A 22,577-nucleotide genomic window follows, 5' to 3' on the forward strand; every position below is an offset into this window, starting at 1 on the left:
AGTGGTTCTCCAGGAGACAGACAGAAGCTGGTCCTTCATGATGCTGATGAGTTGTGAAACTAAACAGCTCTGGCACCATGTATCCTTGGACTTCATTTTGTAAATCATAAATTCCCTTATTGTTTGAGCCATTTAAAGTTAGTTTTTTCTTAATTTCAGTCAAAGGCATCCTAAATAATACAAAATAGAGGTGAAACAGATATACCATCCAATATTAAGTAATACACAGATCTGCATTAAAAAAAAATCAAAACATTTCCTGCATGGGGAATACAGAATAGGAAGAAGTAGTGCATTAATCCAAGTGAAGAAACAATGTTTGGGATAGTGTGTTGACAATGGAAATAGGAAGTGAACAGAATGAAAAATTAGTTAGAGGTAAAATTTACAAGACAACTATGATTCATTGAATTTCTGTGTAAAAAAACAGGGATGACTCAAAGATGAAAGCCAGGTTTCTAGCTTAACACCTGGGACGATGGTATATATGTATTGAGATCTTGAACAATGAAGGAGAACCAGGTTTGCAGCACTGAGTTTGAGGTGTCCGAAACATTTGAATGAACAGTAGAAGTTTGACCTACAGGTGTAACTTTGAGAGTCAGTATATAAATAGTAATGAAGCCATTGGAATGGCTAAGCATCTAGGTAGAAAAGTATAGAGCTGAAGTTTCTAAACCTTAGTGTGCATGAGACTCCCCCGAAGAACTGATTGAAAACAGATTGTTGGACACCATCCCAGTTTCTGATTCAGTAGGTGTAATGGTCAGTTTTGTGTCAACCTGGCTAAGAGTTCAGGAACCTCACAGTTCAGGAGTCCAGATGTCTGACATCAAAGTGTCAGCAGCATTAGTTCCTCCTGGAGGCTGATGGAGAACGTGCTCCATGCCTCTTTCCTAGTTTCTGGTTGTTACAAGCAAGGGCATTCCTTGCTTTATATAGCTGCATCCCTCCAATCTTTGCCTCCATCTTCACATGTCCTTCCCCATGTGTATTCGTATTCTCTTCTCCAAATCTCTCCCTCTCACAGATACAATTCACTGGCTTCAGAGTCCACCTTGATCCAGTACAACCTCATGTTAACTTGATTACATCCGGAAACACTATTTCCAAAGAAGATTACATTCACAAGTACTTGCCGTTAGAACTTCAATTTATTTTTCTGAGAGACACAGTTCAACCCATGGCACATGGTCTTGGAGAATGGAAAAGGGTATAAGCTAAAGAACCAGAGTAAGATTTGCGGGCAGTGTTGAAAGCCCAACTGGAGCTGTGAATTTAGAGTGGCACCAATCTGCCTGGGAATATTAGTAAAATAAATCGTGGCCAGGGAATCTAAGCTGAGAAAGAACAATTGTGAGAGGAGAAACTGAGTGGGACTGCAAGTTCTGAGTTTGAAAAACACTTGCAGCAAGCTGAAAGAATCAGGAATTGCAGTCACTGAATTGGTGTTTAAATTTGTAATTATGGAGGAACCGGAGCGGCTTCGCCCAGAATACTGTCAGGCAGAATGGGTGTTTGAGGCGAGATGTTTTTTGTTTTGTTTTGTTTTAGTTCCAAAGTTTATTATGAAAAACACTGCAGGGTTCTGGTGCAGTACCAGTGTCTTACAGGAGGGGGAAAAGTAGTTCTGTTCAAAACAATTCCCCAGGTTCTGACAATAACAAAGAACAACAGGAGGCTGAGATTTGAGAAGGGAAATAAACTGAGTGCAGACAAATCATTCAATTAAATTAAATGGTACTCCTGAAATTAAAGAGAACAATTTCAAAACTCACAAGTAGAAGGGAGGTGTTGGTACTTGGAAGTGGAACTAGTGAGTAGGACACAGAACTAAGCGACCAAAGCTTTTGGAGATTCTCCATGAGGACGTCAAAGTTACCTGGGAAGTTCCTAGGATGACCAAGGGTAGAGAGAAAACAATTCAATAAATAAGTGTAAACAAGAAAAGTAATGAAAAGAAGATGACAGTGATTATTACCTGTGGGTATTACCCTCAAAAGTGCAGGTTTTGGGGTTTTTGTTTTTTCATACAAGAATGAAGGAGCAATGATCTGGAAACAGCATAGGAAGCAGAAAGGACCTAAACCCAACAATTGACCCAAGCCTCATAGGAGGGCACAAGTACATGGTGAGTATGTATGAATTAAAATCTTTGTTTTTCTATTTGTAGAATCATCAAAAACAAACAAACAAACAAACAAAAAACAGACCTGGGTCAGGACACAGATCGTCTTTGATGGGAAAGAGAATCCTCCAAATGGTAAGTTACCTCAGGGAATGCAAGGCCATGCCAAGTCCACTTCTGGTGCAAGTGCAAACAGTACCGCCAAAGAAACAGAGTCACAGAACACACACATGGCTGCCAGGGCCCATCCCTATGGTTTGGGAGCAGTACTCAAGTCAAGTGGGGACCGAGTCATCAGCTGGGCAGATTGATGTAGACTTACATTTTTATTCAAAATGTAACATTTTTATTCAAAAGTTCGCCAGAGACTTTGGAAGAAATAATACCGATTGTATGTGATAACATATTCCAATTGTGTTCGGCAAAATTAATTTTAATATTTTTAAGTTATGGTAGAGAGTAGTGGAAATGATAAAGTATCTAGACCTGAAAAAAGCTTTGCTCTGCTGATTGTCACTCTAGAATAGAAAATGTAAAGGTCAAGGATGAAAGAACATGATCAAAGAAAAAGGGAAAAAAATGCACGGAGTATTTGGAGAGCGGCTTAAAAAACATTTAAGTATGTTGATATGAGAAAATCTTAAACTGAGTAGGCAAAAAGCAGTTGAGGACTTTATACTTGATCCAGAAGGAAATGGGAGACTCGTTTTAGATAGGACACATTTATAACACCTTTAAGCTGCTTTCTAGTTTTAAACTGCATTTTCATACATTAATTTTATTAGTCCACACATGATGAGTCAAGCAGGGCATATATATTCAATGTAATAGAGATGAGAGGTTCAGATACCTACTCCCCCATATCACCCAGCTGGTGACAGGGAGCTGGGACTGGACCTGTGGTCTTTCCAGAGCTCTGCTTATCTTCCATTTCTCTATGCCTGTTTATTCTCAGGACATAATGAAATAGTATTTTGGGGAAACCTATTCTGGCAATGTCATGAGGATTAGAAAGGAAGGAACTGAAACAGGAGACTGCTGAAATACAGGTTGCACATGCCACCACCATACTAAAAACTACATGTGAGGTTGGAGGACATTGACCTGACACAGCAAAAGATGATAGGACTTGATGACAACTTGGGTAGAATGAAGAAAGCGAATGATTAGAACACAACTAAAAATTCCAACTAACCAACCTGGTAGGAATGGTGGCAATGCAGAGGGAAGATGATATACAGACAAGAGAGAAGAGAGCTAATGAATTTAGTTCTGGCATTCCTCAGGTATTTGAGAAAGAAAACAGCAAAATACAGTATACAGTAAGATACCGGGTAACAATTGGAAATATCATGTTAAAGTTCATTTCAAATATGGGGACTGGAAATTTAGACTTGAAACAAACTGACTTTAGAATAGATGGATTTCATATTAAAAATGTAATCTTTTTAAAAGATGATGGGTCACAGCAGGGAAAAAGAAGGTAAATAATAAAGAGCATTCCCTGATGAAATTCATTGACAAAGTTCCTAAGTGCCTGGAAGTAAGAGACTTAAAAAAACAAAATAAACAAACAACAAAAAAAAAAACCTTAATATCTTCCATGATTTTGGTTGAAAAGCTTTGGGTGTCGTAACCCTACCCCAGGTACAGATGCATTGGGTTGGTTCACTGAAAATTGAATTGCTGCATTTCTGAAGTGACAGGCACACTTGGAATGAGTCATATTGGTTAGCTATTGCTGTATAAAAAAACGACTCAACACTTGGTGGCTCATGTTGCTCATGATTTTCGAAAAACTTAGGCTAAGATCAGTTGGGTGGTACTGATCCTGGCTGGGCTCTCATGGTCAGCTGCAGGATGGGTAGGTGGTTCAGCTTCCACGGGGCTTAACTGGATATTGGCTGGGGTTGTGGGGGGCGGGGGCGCTCAGCTCTCCTCGTGTTTGATCCTCTAACAGGCTAGCTTGGACTTGTTTTAATAAGAATGGCAGTTCAAGAGAGAAAGCAGAGATGCTCAAGGTGTCATAAGGCCAAGGCTCAGAACTGGGCACTTCATTTGTTTCACAATGTTGGCTAAAACAAATCACAGGGCCAGACCGGTGTAAACAGGTAGGGAACAGAATCCTCTTGATAGAAGGAGCTGTGAAGTTGTTCTGCAAAAGATGGGAATACAGGGAGGAATGAGGAATAATGGCCATTTTTGCAGTCAATCCTACTACACGCCCATTCTGGTGATACTTCTGATTATACCAACGTGGTTAGTAGCCTACCTGGTTTAGCATTTGTCCTAGACAAAAATATGGACTATCTTCATGTTTACTTTTAGGTAACTGAAATCTACCCATCTTAAATCTAACACTAATATCACCTTGCATTTAAGTAGCACTTTACAGTTTACATACCACTTAAAAAAACTATGAAGCATAGCCAGAGCAGGTATTATTACGCCCATTTGATGAATGAGGAAATCAAATCACAGGGCAAGTTAAATGACTTTCACATGTAGTAGTTGGCAAAGCTACAATACTTATTAACTACACCTACAAACTTTCACTACTTCTATTCCTTAGAACTCTTATAACAAAATCTTAGATCAGGATTGGTATGTCATTTTCCAGGTATTTAATTGAATTAACGAGGCATTGTTTCCTTTCTTATAACAGTAGGCATAACATGACTTAGCTCAAGGGTTGTGCTGAGGAGCAAATGAAATGTATAAAAAGCACACAGCACAATGCCTACCGCATTCACCATCATAAGGTTCTCTTCCAGGCTTGATAATTTCAACCCTCAGAGTACAGAACATCACTTGCGATGATAAACTTTCAGATAGTATAGGCAAATTTTATTTCTATGGTAGAAGCATTTATTTCAGTTATAGAAAAATAACACTATTTCAAAGTCAAGGTAACTAAACAGAAGTATTTTTTTCCTTGTATACCTATAGTCAGGTATCACACATGGTTTCAAGACATTCTTAAATTAAAAAGGAACACACGCACAATCAAGGTAGTATCTGTCAACAGAGGAGATGTATTAAAGCTACATATCAGCCCTGGAAATCATAATATTCAAAGTGATTTCGTGCACTGATTTTCAACTTTAGTGTGCATTAGAATCACCTGGATTGTGGAAAAAGCACCTTCAGGGGAACTGAAGGCAAATCACCAGGTTAGGCAAGCCCTTGGTCTCAGAATAAAGGCTGAAGGGACTGAAGATACAAACTTTGTTCCTCACATAGGGACAAAGACAAAATATACCACCATATATGAGATCAGCCATTTATTCACTGTGTGACTTCTCTGAGCCTTAGATTCAGGAATAATATTAGATACTACTTTCAAGAATTGTTCTACAGATTAGGTCAGATTGTGTGCGACAAGTGCTTCCCTAATTCATAATACACAGCTAGTATCATTATTTCATCATCATCATAATCTGACTCAAAGGACATTCTCCCCCCCACTCCCAAATAGCTATTATTTATTTTAAAAAATCAAATAAACACTCACTAGGTTCAAGCTCATGGACTACTGGTACCATTTTTATATTGGGATCATTTTTACTAACTTCAACCATTCACTTACATTAAGATTTCAGTACATGGTTGAAATGACAATTTTTTTAATTTAAACTAAGAAAATGGATTCAAAGAAGGAAACTAAAGCTTAAAAAGTGTCTATTACTTCTAAAGCATCAATAGCTAGATGAATGAACTGCGTTTCAAAGTGACCTATTGTAGACAATCTCTGATGCTCCCTGTATTGTTTATTTATTCAGTTCTGAATCTTGGTTTATAGATGGAAACATGGGAATAAAATACCTATAATCCTCATCACTTCCTAATATTCTATATACTACACAGTAATGTTTCATAAAGTTTTTGGCCATTTAAGTAACTACCACATAAATATCTGAGATTTTAATAATATTCTGAAAGTATAAAACAAAGCTATAGAGGTGCAGTCAGGCTAGGACAGGGTTTCTTACCCTCAACAATATTGACATTTTGGGTTGGCTAGTTCTTTTTTGTTGGAGGACTGTCCCTTACATTGCAGGACGTAGGCATTCCTCGCTTCTACCCACTATATGCCAGCAGCAACCTGCCCCACTTTCTAGTTTTGACAACCAACAATGTCTCCACATATTGCCAAATGTCTTCTGGAGGCAAAAATCACCCCCAGATGATAACCATTGAGCTAGAATTTTACATAGACATCATTGTAAACTGAGTGCACAGATTACACAAACTCTATGTAATTTTACTAATTTAAGGAGTACAGCACAATAATTTCTGCCATACTGTTTACACTAGGGCACATAGTGTTTATGTAACATACTACTTACTTAAGCATACAGTTACCCACATATAACTATTTTTCCCTATTGAAAACACTGACATTAAATGGGGGAGAAAAGCTAATCCTGCAACCATTTTCATATTACTTGATACAGAGAAAAACCTATGCTTTACAAACATTTCCTAAATGCAGACCTAGATAAATCACTGCAAATGTCCTTCCTTCTGAATTCGAAGTCTCTCTTTCTCTACTTGTAAGCGTTCCTTTTCAATCTGCAGCTTCTCCGATTCAAATTTCAAAAACTGCAGCCTATCTTTCTCCAGCTGCAAGCGTTCTCTCTCAAGTTTTAACTTCTCTGTTTCTATGTCCTGTGGTTGAAGCATGGACTTTTCTCCTTGACCGAGTTCACTTTCCAAAGACGGTTTCTCTGAGTTGACTATTTGCAACCTCAATTTCTCTCTCTCAATCTGCAGCCGCTCCTTCTCCAGCTGAAGCCGCTCGTGCTCCATGTCTAAATGCCGCAGCCTCTCTTTCTCAATCTGCAGGCGTTCCTTTTCTACCTGTAGTCTTTCAGCCTCGATATCTAGCCGTCGTTTTTCCAACTCTAGTTTCTGTTTCTCTATGTTTACAAGCAAGTGGGGTTCATCATATGCAGATTTAGATGGTGTTGAGTTTAGAGTGAAAAACTCGTCAATGTGCGGGAAATCAGGAAGTTCGTTTTCCCTCCGGGAATCTGGTATGACTGATGACAGTATTTCTTCTTCCTCCTCGATCTCAAACTCAAAAAAGAGAAGCAATTTTCAGTATTATTTCTATTTCATGGTTATTAATTTGTCTAAGCATTTCTGAAAAGCTTTTTGCCTTGTTTGAGGATATAAACCCACTTACTTTGAATTTTGAATAATATTTACACATGAATTACCTGATGTCACTTATACTATAATCAAGAGAAGAATATTTAGGTGAAAAGAGATTAATGGTATAAAGAAGAAAAAAATGGAATGACTTTGTTATGTACTATTTTTAAATTAGCTTGAAAATTCAGGAACTCCCTAACTGCTCCTGGATTATAATAAATCGGCACATCAGAAATGAAGACATTAAATGAAAAAGAGGGCTCACGGGCTAATACTTACTTCAGGGCTTTGGGGATCTCTTTCTTCCTCTTCCACTTTGACCTCAGTCAAAGATCCACCTGCATCCCTGAAATCTGCCACATTTTGCCAATCAAAATTTGTATCATTTCGGAATCCAATCTTTTCATCTATCTCTTCAGTAAGAGAGTCATCTAAATCAGACGTGGGAAGGGGAAACCCTGTACCAACCAGCTTAATGTTTGCCTTCATCCTCTTTCTTTTCATAAGTGCTCGCCAGTCAAGGTACCTTCTTTTCACTTCTGTCCCTGTCCTCTGTTCTCCTTCTCCCACAGCATTCACACACTGTGCAATCTCTTCCCAAGCCATTCGCTTCATCACATTAATTGTTGTGTTGAGCTGCTTGGAAAAAATGACTTCTTTCCTTTTTGTAATTTCTTTCAAAAGGGTCTGAGTTTCCTGAACACTAAAATTGCTTTTCCTTTTCCTTTTCAACTGCTTCATTTTTCTAACTTAAATGCAGTTTTCACTGTAAGAGAAGATGTGAAAAGAATTTGAGGAATGCTACAAAGTACAAAAATCAGGGTCAATCCCTTGTTGGCAGTTTGCTTAAATCAGTTTTCTGTTCATTAGTTGCACAGGCAGGTTGGATAATTCCTAAAAAGAAAAAAGTAAAAATCAATCAACTCACAATTTCTGCAGTGTACTTCAAACCAGTAAGCTACATACATAATTTAAAAACAAAAAACAAAAAAACCCTCTCAAAATGGCTCTTAACTGTCTACATTTCTGTCTCCGCCAGCACCACCATAGTCCAAGCCACCAATTTGTCTCACCTAGGCTGCTGTAATGGTTCCTAATTGCCAATAATCACTCTTTACCTACTTCCTATTTCTCCAGCTCCTCCAACTCTGCTCTCCTCAGTCTATACTCTCTATTGCAACATTGGCCTTCTTTCAGTCACCCATTCTCGTCAGCTTTGTCTATTCAGGGCATTTGCACATTGTTCCCTCTGCCTAGGAAATGGACTGCTCCCTCTTGGCCTACTTAATTCCTCCTTACGCTTCAGCTCCCAGATTGGACATCTGTTCCTCACTGAAGCCATTTCTAACAAGTCAAATTACTCTAATGGAACCTATGACTATAAACTTTTCTTCCGTTTTGTCTAAACGTTACAACTGTGTTAACGTACAGCCAAGAGGTCATCTCTTCCCCATGTCACTAGAATTTTCATGAAGGTAACAAGGTTTCTGCTCACCATCATCTCCCCAGAGCCTAGCAGAGTTCCTGGCATGTGGCAAGCACCACATAAATAATTTTTAAATGAATGAGTCAATTTGCCAAAATGTCCACTAGTTTGAGATATCAAAAAGAAAAAAACTTCAGACTGTAGAATAATTTTAAAACACTGAAAGTCTGGGATACTTTCAAAAAGTTGATTTTTTTTTTCAAAAAAATCAATAAAATTCAGAAACAACTTTAAGACAATGTAATCTGATCAAACAAATGACAACTACTTATGTTTTACTACTTCTCAAATTAAAACTCATTTATGGGTTAAACCTACATAAGAGGTTTGACAATTAAGTTCACGAACTTGCCACTGTGCGCTTACATTGGCAGCACTGTACAAACAGCTTGGTAAGGTTTCATAACCTTGGTATATCAGTGTCTCACAGCTGTGTTCATGTTGACGTGTGGGGGTGTCTTGCTGAGTGGCGTTTATTATTGTTGTTTTTGTGTGCTGTCGCATGAATGTCTGAGCTTGAATTAGAGCAATGAACACACATTAAATTTCTTGTTAAACTTGGCAAGAGTGGAAGTGAAATCAGGGACACGTTAGTCCAAGTTTATGGGGATAATGTCATGAAGAAAACTGCAGTGTACAAATAGATTAAACGTTTTTCTGAGGGGAGAGAATGCATCACTGGTAAAGAGAGGTCAGGGCGGCCAGTAACAAGCAGGACTGACGAAAACATTGCAAAACTTCGTCGAATTATGCGTCCAAATCATTGGCTGAATGTGAGAATCATAGCAGACCAAGTAAACATCGCTAGAGAAACAGTTAGGAAAATCTTAACTGAAAATCTTGGCATGAGAAAGGTGTGTGGAAAAATAGCCCCAAAGGAGCTCACTGATGGAAGAAAAGCAAACAAAAGTGGAAGTTTGCCAAGACTTTTTGGAGAGGCAAGATGATGTTTTGGGCGATATTATCACTGGTGACTAAACATGGGTGTACCAATATGACCCTGAAACAAAGCGTCAAAGTGCACAAGGGAAGTCAGCCAATTCTCCATGACCAAAAAAGTTCCGTCAGTCCAAATCAAGAGTCAAAATGATGTTGCTAACCTTTTTTGATATCAAAGGGATTGTTCATTATGAATTTATACCAACTGAACAAACAGTTAAGCAAGTTTACTATTTGAAGTGCTAAAAATGAAAAGGGCTGTGTGAAAAAGACAAAAATAACCTGAACTTTTCACCAACAATTCATGGCTCTTGCATCACGACAATGCACCAGCTCACACAGCACTGTCTGTGAGGGAGTTTTTAGCCAGTAAACAAATAACTATATTGGAACACCCTCTCTACTCACCTGATCTGGCCCCCAATGACTTCTTTCTTTACCCGAAGATAAAGGAAATAGTAAAAAGAAGATATTTTGATGACATCAAGGATAATACAATGACAGCTCTGATGGCCATTCCAGAGAAAGAATTCCAAAATTGCTTTGAAGGGTGGACTAGGCGCTGGAGTCAGTGCATAGCTTCCCAAGAGGAGTACTTCAAAGGTGACCATAGCAATATTCAGTGAGGAATGTAGCACTTTTTCTAGGATGAGTTCATGAACTTAATTGTTAAACCTCATATAAATCCTAAGCTTGAATAAAATTTCCTGAAATAATGAAAATATTGTAAGGCTACAACAGAATTACAGGACTAAAATAAAAGTGGCAAGGATTTTCCCCAGCCACCCCACCTAATTAATCAGTTAAAGAAAAAGATCACCAATTAAAATAGAAAGAAAATTGTAATTTTTAAACCTTGTGGAAACAAATGCACACTTCATAGTTCGCCATTATAATTTTGTCCCTCAGTGCTCATGATATCCTAGCCCTCCCTCAAACCAAACCACCTAAACAAAAGCTCCTACAACCACACAAACTAAGGTTGGATGCTGTATTTACTTTTAATTAATGTTTTTAATTATGTCTTTCTTTGAAGAACTTCTCAGTACTTTGTAACGCCTTGGCCCATTTTAATAGCAGAGGTGAAGATCATGATAGGCAAGTAACTGTACTTGGAGTCTCCATGAAATAATTTGAATATAAACTCTGAATGGGAAAGATCCTCTTGCAAATATTTCCTTGAGATGGATGCAAGACAGAATGTTTCTCCAATATCCAGAAACTCATGCTGTCAAAACATCAAGGAGTGTGTACCTGAAACTTGTTAAAAAGTAAACTTTTTAGGCCTGCCCCAGACCAACTGAATCAGTAACTCTGGGGATGGGACCTAGTGATAATCTGTGTTTCAATAAGCCCTCCAGATGATTCTAATGCATGCTAAAATTTGAGAATCAATGTGCTAGACCCACACCAGTAAGATAAATGCTTACCACACCTGACTCTTACACACTTTGATTTAAAGTCTTAAGTGCATCTGACTGGCAGAATCTAAAGCACGTCCAAAATCTGCATTACAATGGAGCTGGGAAATGTAGTTTCTCTGTTATCTAGCCTTGCATTATGGGAAGGCTCACTAGGAAGTAGGCAAAGATGTTGAGTGAGTCTTTTTCTTGGAAAAGAGATTTTAAACGTAGGTAATGGGGCACAAGGGCTCAGAAAGAGGAAGGGATATACTCATATGTACACAAACCATGTTTTCTGACTGCAAAGTCATTCACTGATTGCTGCGACAGAGCTGATTTTTCTTGCCCCACAAAATGAGAGGGTAGGATGCAATTGCTAAGGTTCCTTCCTCTATCATTGTATGGCCATACACATTTCCCACCAATATGAAGTGAAAATACCAAATATCCATTAAGTTTCATGTCATGTCATTTAATCCCCACCACAGCACCAAACGTGATCATCAGCATTTCTATTTCTAAGAATCAGAGAAGTTAAATAATTTGCACAGTGTGTGGATAGTTAAATGACAACTTATATCCTGGTTTCCTTATGTCACATCTCCTTCCACTTTATTAGCAGCTTGTGATAGCTAAATCTTAGAAATGTGTTACTAACATAAGTGTTGAGATGCCTTTTAGTAGGTTTTCAAAAGGAGCAGAGTAGAAGATTTAGATCAAGTTTCATATGTAGGCAGAAAAACACTTCAAAGCTTTCACCAGTTATGTTTCACTCTGCCATGGTTTCTTCTTTTAGATACTTTAATATCAGCCAACTTAAAAATTTTAGTAGTGTGGAAAATATTTCTCTGGTGATTGGCAATTCAAATGGTTATCTTCTACTGAAGCAAAAACACAACTGGTAAAGGCTAACTAAATTTAATTGGAAAATGCACAAATCTTTTTTATCATTGTTTGAGCCTTTTCTGTTTAGGACTTAAAAGTGAATGCAAATTCTTTATTTCTAAACTCTAATAAAAAGGTATTTTTATCACAACTTCACTAAATTTTTATGCAGTTTTTCCTTTTCAAGTTCCCAGTAACCTTTGTTCCAACTAACTCTGTACTTATCTAATAACATCACCAAAAATATGCCCATCAATCACTGCATCTTTTTGTTTCTAATCACTCATATAGCATAATCATCTCCTGAAGTGCCACTTGCACTGAAATGGAGGTCAAAGAGAAAAATTCAAAAGAGCAAAAAATGAACCCTCAAGAAATCACGGTCAATTTTAAACACCCACAAAAAGGGCAAAGCACACAAAACAAATCAACAGAAAAGACTATAAGCAAACCTTTTCTAAAGTAGACTTCCAAAATTTCCCGAGACACTTAATAATAAAATTGAAACCCACTAAATTAGAATGTATAATAAGTGGCAGCACTTTTCACCTTGTCCTAGGCAAATACTGCCCTTATAGTCATATATAAGCCTCTTGTCACTAGAATATAAGCAAGTATATTCATATATTAAAACATCATCAAAACAGGCAGTGTGGTGTAGTGGTTATGAGCACACATTCTGCAGTCAGTCTGGGTTAGAATCTTGGCTCTGCTACTTCCCAGCTGTGTGGTCTTAGTGACTTAACCTCTCTGTGTGCAATTCCATTTGCAAAATAATACTGTTACTTCACAGAGATACGATAAGGTTAAAGGATTTAGTAAAATATGGAGAATAGTTCCTGGCACACACTAAGTTTGTTATTACAGTATCAAAGGAAAAAGCTTCAAATAATTTTGACAGGTTACAATAATATTGGGATTGTTCTAATTCTTATTCAACGATGTCATATTTGGAGCTAGAAACTGGCCAAGATGGCGGTATTTATACCACAGAAATGGACAAATGTTACAAACTGGACCTTATTTTGTTGAATGATCAGGGAGCTGGTTTACTAGCACACTTACAGCTACATTATTTTTGCTTATTTCAAATATTACCTAATAAAAATTAAGAAAATGATATGTTTTAACATCTGATCCCAAGTCAGTTTAGTCAACATTTTTGACTTTTAATTTTAAAGAACCTCATTTAATTAGTACTCTGGCCTAAAATTCCTTACATAATTGAAGTTATCAAATGGGCTGGGTAAGTATTCAACTTTCTTCCAGGGGAGACTAAAGAATACTCATAATGTACAATGTTTATGAGTCACATAAAAAAAAAAGAGCTGAAGCAAATTGATTTGTACATAATTAAACCAGCCCAAATATGCTTCTCCTTAATGCCTATGTTGCATCGTACCTCAAGGAATTACTGAAGTCAAAACTTGGCTTTTTCCTTCCTCTACCATTTACTCCACCACTATAAGATCTGAGAGATAGGCAGCCCACCTGCTCCAAAGACAATATATCCAATACAGAACACTGGGCCTAAGAAATGCAAGGTAAAACCAGAACTTATAATAAGATGGTGATTGGCAGATGGGAAAGAGAGTAGTAAGTGAAACCGCAAATAACTCAACAAAGGTAAGCTAGCAAAACTGAGACTTCTATGGGCAAAGCATACGTTTAAAAGAAAAGCTCAAGTCAATATAGGCAAGAAGCAGTTTACGAGATTAAGTGAAGAGTTTAGATAAACTACCCACCCTATATCTATGCCAAAGAATGCTAACAGTTAACAAATTAGACAAAATCTGAAAAGAACATTTTAAGTAAAAAGGCTATGTTGCTACTTAGGCAGTATGGTCAATGACAGCAGGTTATCAAACTTTTAAAATGGAATCAGTAAGTTAGATGTCCTTAAAAATAGAACAGAGCTAAAGTTATATCAAATTCTGTATCAAATTAAATACTTACCATGTATTAAAAATGACTGGACTATTCCTTAGCCATAAGAAAAGATGAAATACTGCCATTTACGACAACATGGATGGACCTTGAGATTATCATGCTAAGCAAAATCAGATAGAAAAAGTTGAGAACCATATATCACTCATGTGGGACATAAAACTGAAAGCAACAAATGAATGAGACAAAAAAAAAAACCCTCATTGACACAGACAACAGTTTAGCGGTTACCAGAGGTGGGGGGGGGGGGGAGAGGTAGAGGGTCAAGAGGATCAAATACATGATGATGAAAGAATTGACTGTGGGTGGCAAACACACAATGCAATATATACAGATGATATATTATAGAATTGTACATTTGAAGTCTAAGTTTACTAAGCAATGTCACCCCAATAAACTAATTTTTTTAAAGCAAGAAAAAAAATGATTATTTCCTAAATATAATGTCTTGGAATATTATTCTGCCATAAGAGAAGATGAAATAGTACCATTTGCAACAACATGGATGGATCTTGAGATTATCCTGAGTAAAGTAAGTCAGACAGAAAAAGTCGAGAACTAAATGATTTCACTGATACGTGGTATATAAAACTGAAAACAATAAAAGAACAAGACAAACAAATGAAGGAACAAAAACTCATAGACACAGACAATAGTTTAGGGGTTACCAGACGGTAACGGGGATGGGGGGTGGGAGATGAGGGTAAAGGGGGATCAAATATATGGTGATGGAAGGAGAACTGACTCTGGGTGGTGAACACACAATGGGATTTATAGATGATGTAATACAGAATTGTACACCTGAAATCTATGTAACTTTACTAACAATTGTCACCCCAATAAATTGAATTACAAAAAAATCCACAATAAATAAATAAATAATAATGGAGAAATAGAGTGACATACGCCCAGATGGGAAAAGTTATTCATATTACCATCTTAAAAAAAAAGATATATCTCAGACTATTTAAATAGTTTCTTGAACTGCTTAAAAAGCACTACCATATTTTTAAGGCAAAAGGATGGGAAAAATACAAATATTCATCAATAAATGACTGGATGAATAAACTACACTACAGCCACATTAGAGTATGAATATGGCTTAGCACACGATACCTGTGTAAATGCTAATGTTAACGCAAGCCAACAAAATTGAAAGGGAATGCATATGTATGTCTATGTGTATGTACATATTCACAGAAGCTCAACTTTCAACTTAGGAACATCTACAGACACAATACGCTATGCCTACAAGTTCACTCACTGTCCACCACCAATCATGAGCTCTAGGCATCACGTGCACAGTCATTTCTGTCTCAGCCATATAGCTGTTAGCCCAGAGCACATGTTTTATTTTACTTTGAGATGATTAACATTTTTATGTTAAAAATTTACTGACGAGGAATTTTTATTACAGAAAACCACATTTTTTAAAGTTCCATAAATACAATACCCACAAATCTGTTGGCTTAAAACAAAAAACAAAGTGCACATATATGGTTAGAAAACCTATACAAAGATACAAAACAAAGTGAAAAATCTCTCTCCACCACCAATGTAATTAATATTAATAATTTCTTGATTCTTTCTAGAAAATCATGTTTAAAATAGTGTATGTGTCTATAAACACACATTATGTATTACATATTACATGATTACATATTCCATTCACATACGAGGTGTAATCAAACAATACAGTGCATGTATAAATTTAAAAAATGTATTACAGTAAAAGATACATTGCCATTAATCTCCCTCAAAATACTCCCCCTTGCTTCTAACACACTTGTCTCATCGTTCTTGCCACTTTCTGAAGCACTTCTGGAAGTTTTCTGTCGTGAGTGTCTTTAGTTGTGTTGTCATGGCTGCCTCAACGTCCTGAATCATTTTGACTTTGGGGAAGAGCTGGAAGTCACATGGCGCCAGATCCGATGAATAAGGTGGATGACACACTGTAATGTTTTTATTTGACAGAAATTGCCATATAACAGAAGTGGTGTTTAACACAGAGCGTTGTCGTGATGATTTACAGCACACTTTAAAATGCACCTTCTCTCAACCGTAGCTCACACCCAATTGACTGTACCGAACAAGTTGAAACTTGTCACACACTGTTGCTAAGGTTTAAGGCATCGCTTCCCATATTGAAGATCCCTGTTTTTCTGTTGGATGGCACTCGGCAGCAACATTCACCATATTTTGTGATCACAACGGAAAGGCTCCTTGTCACACATGGCTTCTGGTAGGGCAATTTCTGTCAAATAAAATCATCAGTGTGTCCTCATCCACCTTATTCACCAGATCTGGCACTGTGCAACTTCTGGCTCTTCCCCAAAGTCAAAATGACCAGGAAAGGTAAACGTTTTGAATCAATTCAGGACATTGAGGTAGCACACCAGCACAACTAAAGGCACTCATCAAAGAGGACTTCCAGAACTGCTTCGTAAAGTGGCAAAAATGATGGGATAAGTGTATTTGAAATGAGGGTAGTATTTTGAGAGGGATTAACGGCAATGTCTTTTACTATACATTTTTTTTTAATTTCAAGTCACTGTTTTTTTAAATCATACCTCATGTATTAACTAAAAGGGCAGTGATTGTTGTGTATGTTGAGATGTAAAAGTATAAAAAAGTAAAAGGGAATTAGTTGAAAACAGAAAAATAAGATATGTAGGAATGATTCTATAGGACAAATGAAGAGACAAAGAGGGAACCATGAATATAAAAACTTACTAGCCTCTACAATAAAAAATAATCAACAAGAAATGAAAAAAAATGAAACTGAAAAAAATTCTGAAGGTATTGCTATGGCAGTGTCTCTCAAATTTTGTGTATGAATTGCCTGGCGCTTTTCTTAAAATTAGTTTCTGATTCAGTAGGCCTGCGGGGCGGGGCAAAGATTCTACATTTCTGACAAACGCCCAAATGATGCTACTGCTGCTGGTCTTTGGACTACACCTTGAGTACCAACGGTCTAGACTAGTGCAGCACTGTCTGACAGAAATACATATGTGATCCACACATATAATTTAAAACTTTTCCAGCAGCCACAGTAAAGCAAAAATGAAACAAAAAAGGAGTTAATTTTAACATATTTAACCCCATACATTCAATATATTATCATTTCAATATATAGTCAATATAAAAATTATCAATAAGGGAGCTCCCATTCTTGTTTTTTCCATTAACTCTTTGAATCTACCGTGTATTTTACCATTGGAGCACACCCCATTTTGTAATACACACAAGAACTTAATAGCACATATTAGTGCAGGTTAACAGCACATCGAAATCACCAGGGAGCTTTTTAAAAACACCTATAACCATTCCCCATCTCTGACCAATTAAAACAATCTTTGGAATAGAACCAGGCATTGGGAGTTTAAAAAGCTCTCCAATAGATTTTAAGCATTCTCACAACACACACACACACACAGTTAACTATGTGAGGTGATGGATGTGTTAACTGGATTGTGGTAACCAATTCACAATGTATAGGTATATTAAAACATCATGTTGTATACCTTAAATATAAAACAATTTTTATTTGTCAATTATACCTCAATGAAGTTTTAAAAAAACCTCTCCAGGTGATTCTCATTTGAAGCCAGGATAAAGAATCACCCTGCCAGAAAAATCAGTGTTAAAAGCTTACTTGCTCAAATGTGTACAGAGAGGCAAGGTGGAGTGCAAGTGCAATAGCTGCTAAGGTATTTCCTTTCAGAGATCGTTAAGGAAAGGCCTCATCTGCCACAAAAGACTAACAACATCAACAAAGCTAGTCTCTTTTCTGAAAAATATGCCCAGTACAATGTTATGTCAGATAGAAGAATATGCCTGAGAGGACCAACTCATTTTCTTGTTTGTTGGAAACATAGCAAAGGAATACATACTAAGTCAATTTAGACAGAAGGAAATGGACTGCTCTCTTTCAAGAACCAAACTTTCTTATAAATAAAATGTCTTTAGACACCTCCCAATATCTTTATTAAAAAGAATTAAGAGTATACATCTTAATTAGGAGTATACATCAGGAACTTCCATTACTAGACAGCAATTAAGACACACTGCTTCAATCAATATGTATTAAAATCTTCCCAAAGCACTTAAAATCTCCCAAAGCCTCTCCATATACCCAGGAGGTAAATTTTCTCTCCCCACTCTTCCTCTCTCCTTATGCCAAATTCTATCTGAACCCCACCTATATATCTTCATATCCACTTTGGCCAGTCTTATCTGTCACCTCCAATACCAACTCCCAACCTACTTTCCCAACCCACCCTCTCCAACACAAGTGTGCACACAAGCACACAGTACCCATCACTCTGAAATTCCTGAATTCTAGATTAGCACTGTCCAATAAAAATATAACAAGAGTCACATGTACAATTTTAAATCCTCTAGTAGCCACATTAATAAAAACAAAAAAAAACTATATTAAACCTAATATATCAAAACATTATCATTTCAATGCATGATCAATATAAAAGGTGAGATATTCTGCGTTCCTTTTCTGTACTAAATCTTCAAACATCCAGTTTTGGACAGTTCAATTTGGACTAGCCACACTTCAAGTGCTCGACTGCTATATATAGCTATTGGCTATTGTACTAAACAGCACAGTTCTAGCTTTCATGATTCTTGCCTTAGGAAAATCATACATGCATTCCTTTAGCCCATGGTCCCAACTCGCATGGTCTCTGTTGTTTTGTCTGGTTTCAATATCTGTTCTAGGCCGCCTTTACTGTTCCCATTCACCTAAATCTAATGTCTCTCTGCTACATGCTTCCACATCAGGCTGTATTATAATCACTCATTTTACATTAGGAGCAATAAGGGATCAAAGATTAATATATTGTTCCTAATATCTAGTAATTTATAATCTAGTAAAAACTGGAAAACATATATGCATAAAAAGTTTACATGAAATATTAGAACGGAGACTATAAACTGAAAGTTGTGAATACAGACTATCTAGGTTTGTATGTTAATCCTACCACTTACTAGCTCTGTGATCTTAAGCAAATTACTTAACTTTTTAAACTTATTTCCTCACCAACAAATGGAAAAATAGTAAGATTAATATGCATGGTGTTTTGAGGATTAAATGATAATCCAATTAAGAAGCTTATAATGCCTAAGATACAGTAAGCCCTCAACAGATATCAGCTATTATACATTTCTTAGCAGTGTCTGGACACAGTAAGTGAATGTTCTCCAGTAGACGAGTAACGCGAATAATGAAAAGTGCAACAAGAAAAGTATTAACAAAACACCCTGGGTGTTCAGAAGGAGAAATCTTTGGTGGGATCAAGGAAAGTTGGGGAAGAAATTATTAGCATTTGATTTGGATCTTATAAAACAGATTAATAAGGATCAGAATAAAGGGTAGAAACTAAGTTGGGGCCAAATGTCAGCAAATTAATATTGGTTAGTAAGACCCTATACTTTGCCAGAAAACTTACTGCAGAGACAAATATGTATGTCTGTGAATGTCCACAGGTTTTTGAAATTCAAGCAGATTACCTTTTAATTGGACGCAATGTTACTATAATAATATACAAACTATAACATAAAATATAAGTATATAATAAAATAATAAACAATGATTGCAGTTGTCAAGAGAATCCTAATTTATGTAGATATCCAATATCAGGTTTTGCTGCTCTTAGAATCTGAGATCAATTTAGTAATTGGGTTGTAGTAAATTTATTGGTAGATGGCAGGATTAACAGTCCTTTTAAAACTAGGCCTGAGTCAACATATTTTTAAAATTTTGGCAGCAACTGTTATTTGCATGTCCTATTTTTTCCCAACAATTTGTAACTCCACACCTCCATCTTACAAAAGTGGTATCCTTTTGTCCCTGACTATTCTATGCTAAACTGATGAGCTATTTTATTGACAAAATGCACTTTAACACACATTTTAACCTCAGTGAAATTGTTATCAAGATGTATCTTCGATTTCCAGTCAGCCATGGTTTAACTGGGTGAAAATCTTTGACACCTTCTGATTAATACTAAAAAAGTACCAAAATCAATGCACCTTGACTTGAAATTTGGTAGTTATGCTTGCAGGAATAGAAGTTATGTTTCCAGAAATTTGTTTTTTTCTGTCCTCTCCTTTATATTCCGGTACTCATATCATAGCCTGGGTTTTATGACATCCATTACCCAATGATTTACTGAAATATTTATTGAGATTCTACAATGTGCCAGGCACATATTCTTAATGCTTGGGATATAACACCTCATAAAATGTAAAAAGATGCCATTTTAGATGTCAAATACGATCCCTCTTATACTGGATGTTTTCTCTGTCTTTACAGAAAGGAATTCAGTAGTTACAGCTTCTAAAAATTCATAGATTTTCCGTGCCCAGTTACAGAGAACAGCCATTTTCCTGAAATCCAATCTCACAATCATCTTTACTGGTTGGAAATAGGTACGAGTAGTTCACTTACGTAATCCTTGTGAAGATGATGTACCACCAATGGCATATTATAACTGAGCAATTTATTTCAAGGACTAACACTTGAAAATGAAGTTCCTAAATATTGCATGGTAAGACAGAATTAAGAGGTCTGAGGAACGTCAGGCAGTAAATTCTGGGTCCAAAAACATTTTAGGTAAATTCAAGAAGAAAAGCATCACAAAATAGGCAAACTTTTCCCACCCCAATCCTCTTTCAAGTACAGGGAAATTCACTTCCCTGCCAAATATAATGCTCTACTTAAAAACTTGTGGTGGGTAAATAACTAAAGTTTACTGCAGGCCGCCTATTATCAGATTAATACTGTAGCCCTCATTCCCTCCTTGTCTCTTCCTTTGGGACTGCGCTGTCACAGGCCCTGGGAAAAATCGAGGAAGACTGAATTCCCGGGAGGCCTCCCAGGAGCGGGAGGGGGGAGGGGGCGCACCAGCCTCGGTCACATCGCAGCGGCAGCACCTGGCGGGAGATGGGGCAACCTGGAAGGAGATTCCTCTCTTTGGATGTTAGGGTCCCTGCTGAGTGCCTGGAAACTTCCGCAGCCTCGTTGCAGCGCCCTGGGCCCTCCCCACCCTCCCGGGTCAGGCGACAGGCGAGACTGGTACTTCTCCCAAGCGTCGTGGTCCCACCACGCCGCAGAGCCAGGGCCAGAGCCGCAGCGAGGGACCAGCCACCTGCCGCTGACTCCGTCGGGAACCCTCCGCGCCGCGAGGGCACCCACCGTCCGCAGAGCCGCCGCTACCTAGCCGCCTCCTCTGGGGCCGAAACGCACACCTGCGACCCCACAGCACCTCCGCCCCGTCTCCTCTAAGGGGCGGGGGGTAGGAAAAAAAGATGCTTCATTGATTCCCCGCCCACCTACTTCGCCTGCCCCCCTGCTGCCACCCATTGGCTAACGTGGCTGCCGCTCGTTTGATGCGGCTAGTCCATTGGGCCAAAGTGGATTGCCATTCTGGCTGACGTTCCGCCCCAGGTCTGGACTCACAATGGGAGTCGAATCCCAAAACGGTTCCGGGTTAGTGCCCTGGAGTCCCGCCCCCTTGTGATTCTTGGCCTCCCGCTCTGCTCTGTCTTTGGTGCCCAGCTCTGTCAGTTAAGTAGGCTCTAGGAAAGGATTGGCCTCTAACGATCAGCCGGCTGCGCCGTTCCGCCTGATTGGGATACTGGCCGCTGCATCTCCAAACTCTACTCCTGTCTCTGACCCTCACCTTTTAAAAGGGCAAAGAGGAAGTGGGACCCCTGCCTCGCCCCAGCTGGTTACTAGCCTCGCGTCCCCATTCGCCCAACCAACTGCAACCTAGTGTGGTTTCAACCATCTTTGAGACTGCCCTGCCAGGAGTCATCAGAGATTTCCTTACGGCTACATCTAGGCGTCACTTCTCAGTCCTTATCTTACTTGACTTCTCAACAAACATTTATTTGATAACTGTTTCTTCATTCTTTTCCGTAAAACGGGCTTCTACTAGTTATCCTTCCTTTTCGGTCCTCTTTTCTGTCCCCCTTTGCAGTTGCCTCTTTCACTGTCATCTCCAGATCTGGTGGTATAATGGGTCTGTCTTCTCATTGCCTTTGTTCGGTCCTCTGTTGACACCTTGAATTACACCAGTAGCTTCCTTGTTGGTCTCTCAGTATCCTGTCAGCCCGACTGAAGTCCAGTCTTCACACTGTAACGAAGAAGGCCTGCCTGCGTCAAGTTGTTTGTTTATTTTTAATGGAATCACTCATGATAAAGCACAAAGTATTTACAAGATTGTCTTTTGCTTTCCCCTCAGGCTTCGTTTTTCATCAACATTCCCTCTTCCTCGTTCCTTAAGTCGTCAATTCCTTCGCCTCTTTCAGTTCCTAGACTTGGTAGTGGCCTTGGGACTTAGTTTGCACTGCATTGTTCGCAAAGATTTCTCTTGGCCTTTTTCCTGCTATGCCCAGGATTCCTTTTAGAAGTTCCTTTCTGAAGGAAGTCTTCCTTTCTTTCCATTCACCCAACCTCCACTTCCAAGTTGTCCCTCTAACGTCGATTTTCCAGACAAAAGACAGGGTACTCAGCTAAATTTAAAGTTCGGATAAATAATAAATGATTTTTAATGTAAGTATGTCCCGTGCAATATTTGGCATCTTGTATTTTTATTTGCCAAATGCT

General features: G+C 38.0%; 1 protein-coding gene across 3 annotated transcripts; it reads right to left on the reverse strand.

The window, feature by feature from the left end:
* Positions 1-1,137: 1,137 nt before the first annotated feature.
* MSANTD4 (Myb/SANT DNA binding domain containing 4 with coiled-coils) lies at positions 1,138-21,305 on the reverse strand. 3 transcript variants are annotated; one of them, XM_081062265.1, is made up of 4 exons: positions 21,162-21,292; positions 7,568-8,182; positions 6,626-7,210; positions 1,138-4,283 (listed from the first exon to the last, which is right to left on the reverse strand). In XM_081062265.1, exons 2-3 carry the CDS (start codon positions 8,027-8,029, stop codon positions 6,635-6,637), a joined length of 1,038 nt encoding a protein of 345 aa, XP_080918391.1. In that variant the 5' UTR covers positions 8,030-8,182; positions 21,162-21,292; the 3' UTR covers positions 1,138-4,283; positions 6,626-6,634. The 3 variants fall into 3 exon arrangements, with proteins under 3 accessions (XP_080918391.1, XP_080918389.1, XP_080918390.1); XM_081062264.1 differs by lacking the exon at positions 1,138-4,283 and adding an exon at positions 13,958-14,051 and having other exon boundaries at positions 4,751-7,210; positions 21,162-21,249; XM_081062263.1 differs by lacking the exon at positions 1,138-4,283 and having other exon boundaries at positions 4,744-7,210; positions 21,162-21,305.
* Between the last annotated feature and the right edge of the window lie 1,272 nt (positions 21,306-22,577).

This window comes from Rhinolophus hipposideros (genome assembly GCF_964194185.1).
Source record: "Rhinolophus hipposideros genome assembly, chromosome: 10".
NCBI lineage: Eukaryota > Metazoa > Chordata > Mammalia > Chiroptera > Rhinolophidae > Rhinolophus > Rhinolophus hipposideros.

Excerpts from the sequence above, each read along its gene's own strand:
- MSANTD4 (XM_081062265.1), bottom strand. The coding sequence starts at position 8,029 with ATGAAGCAGTTGAAAAGGAAAAGGAAAAGCAATTTTAGTGTTCAGGAA. Across the intron at positions 7,211-7,567 it reads GAGATCCCCAAAGCCCTGAA|TTTGAGATCGAGGAGGAAGA; the intron begins GTAAGTATTAGC and ends CTCTTTTTTGAG.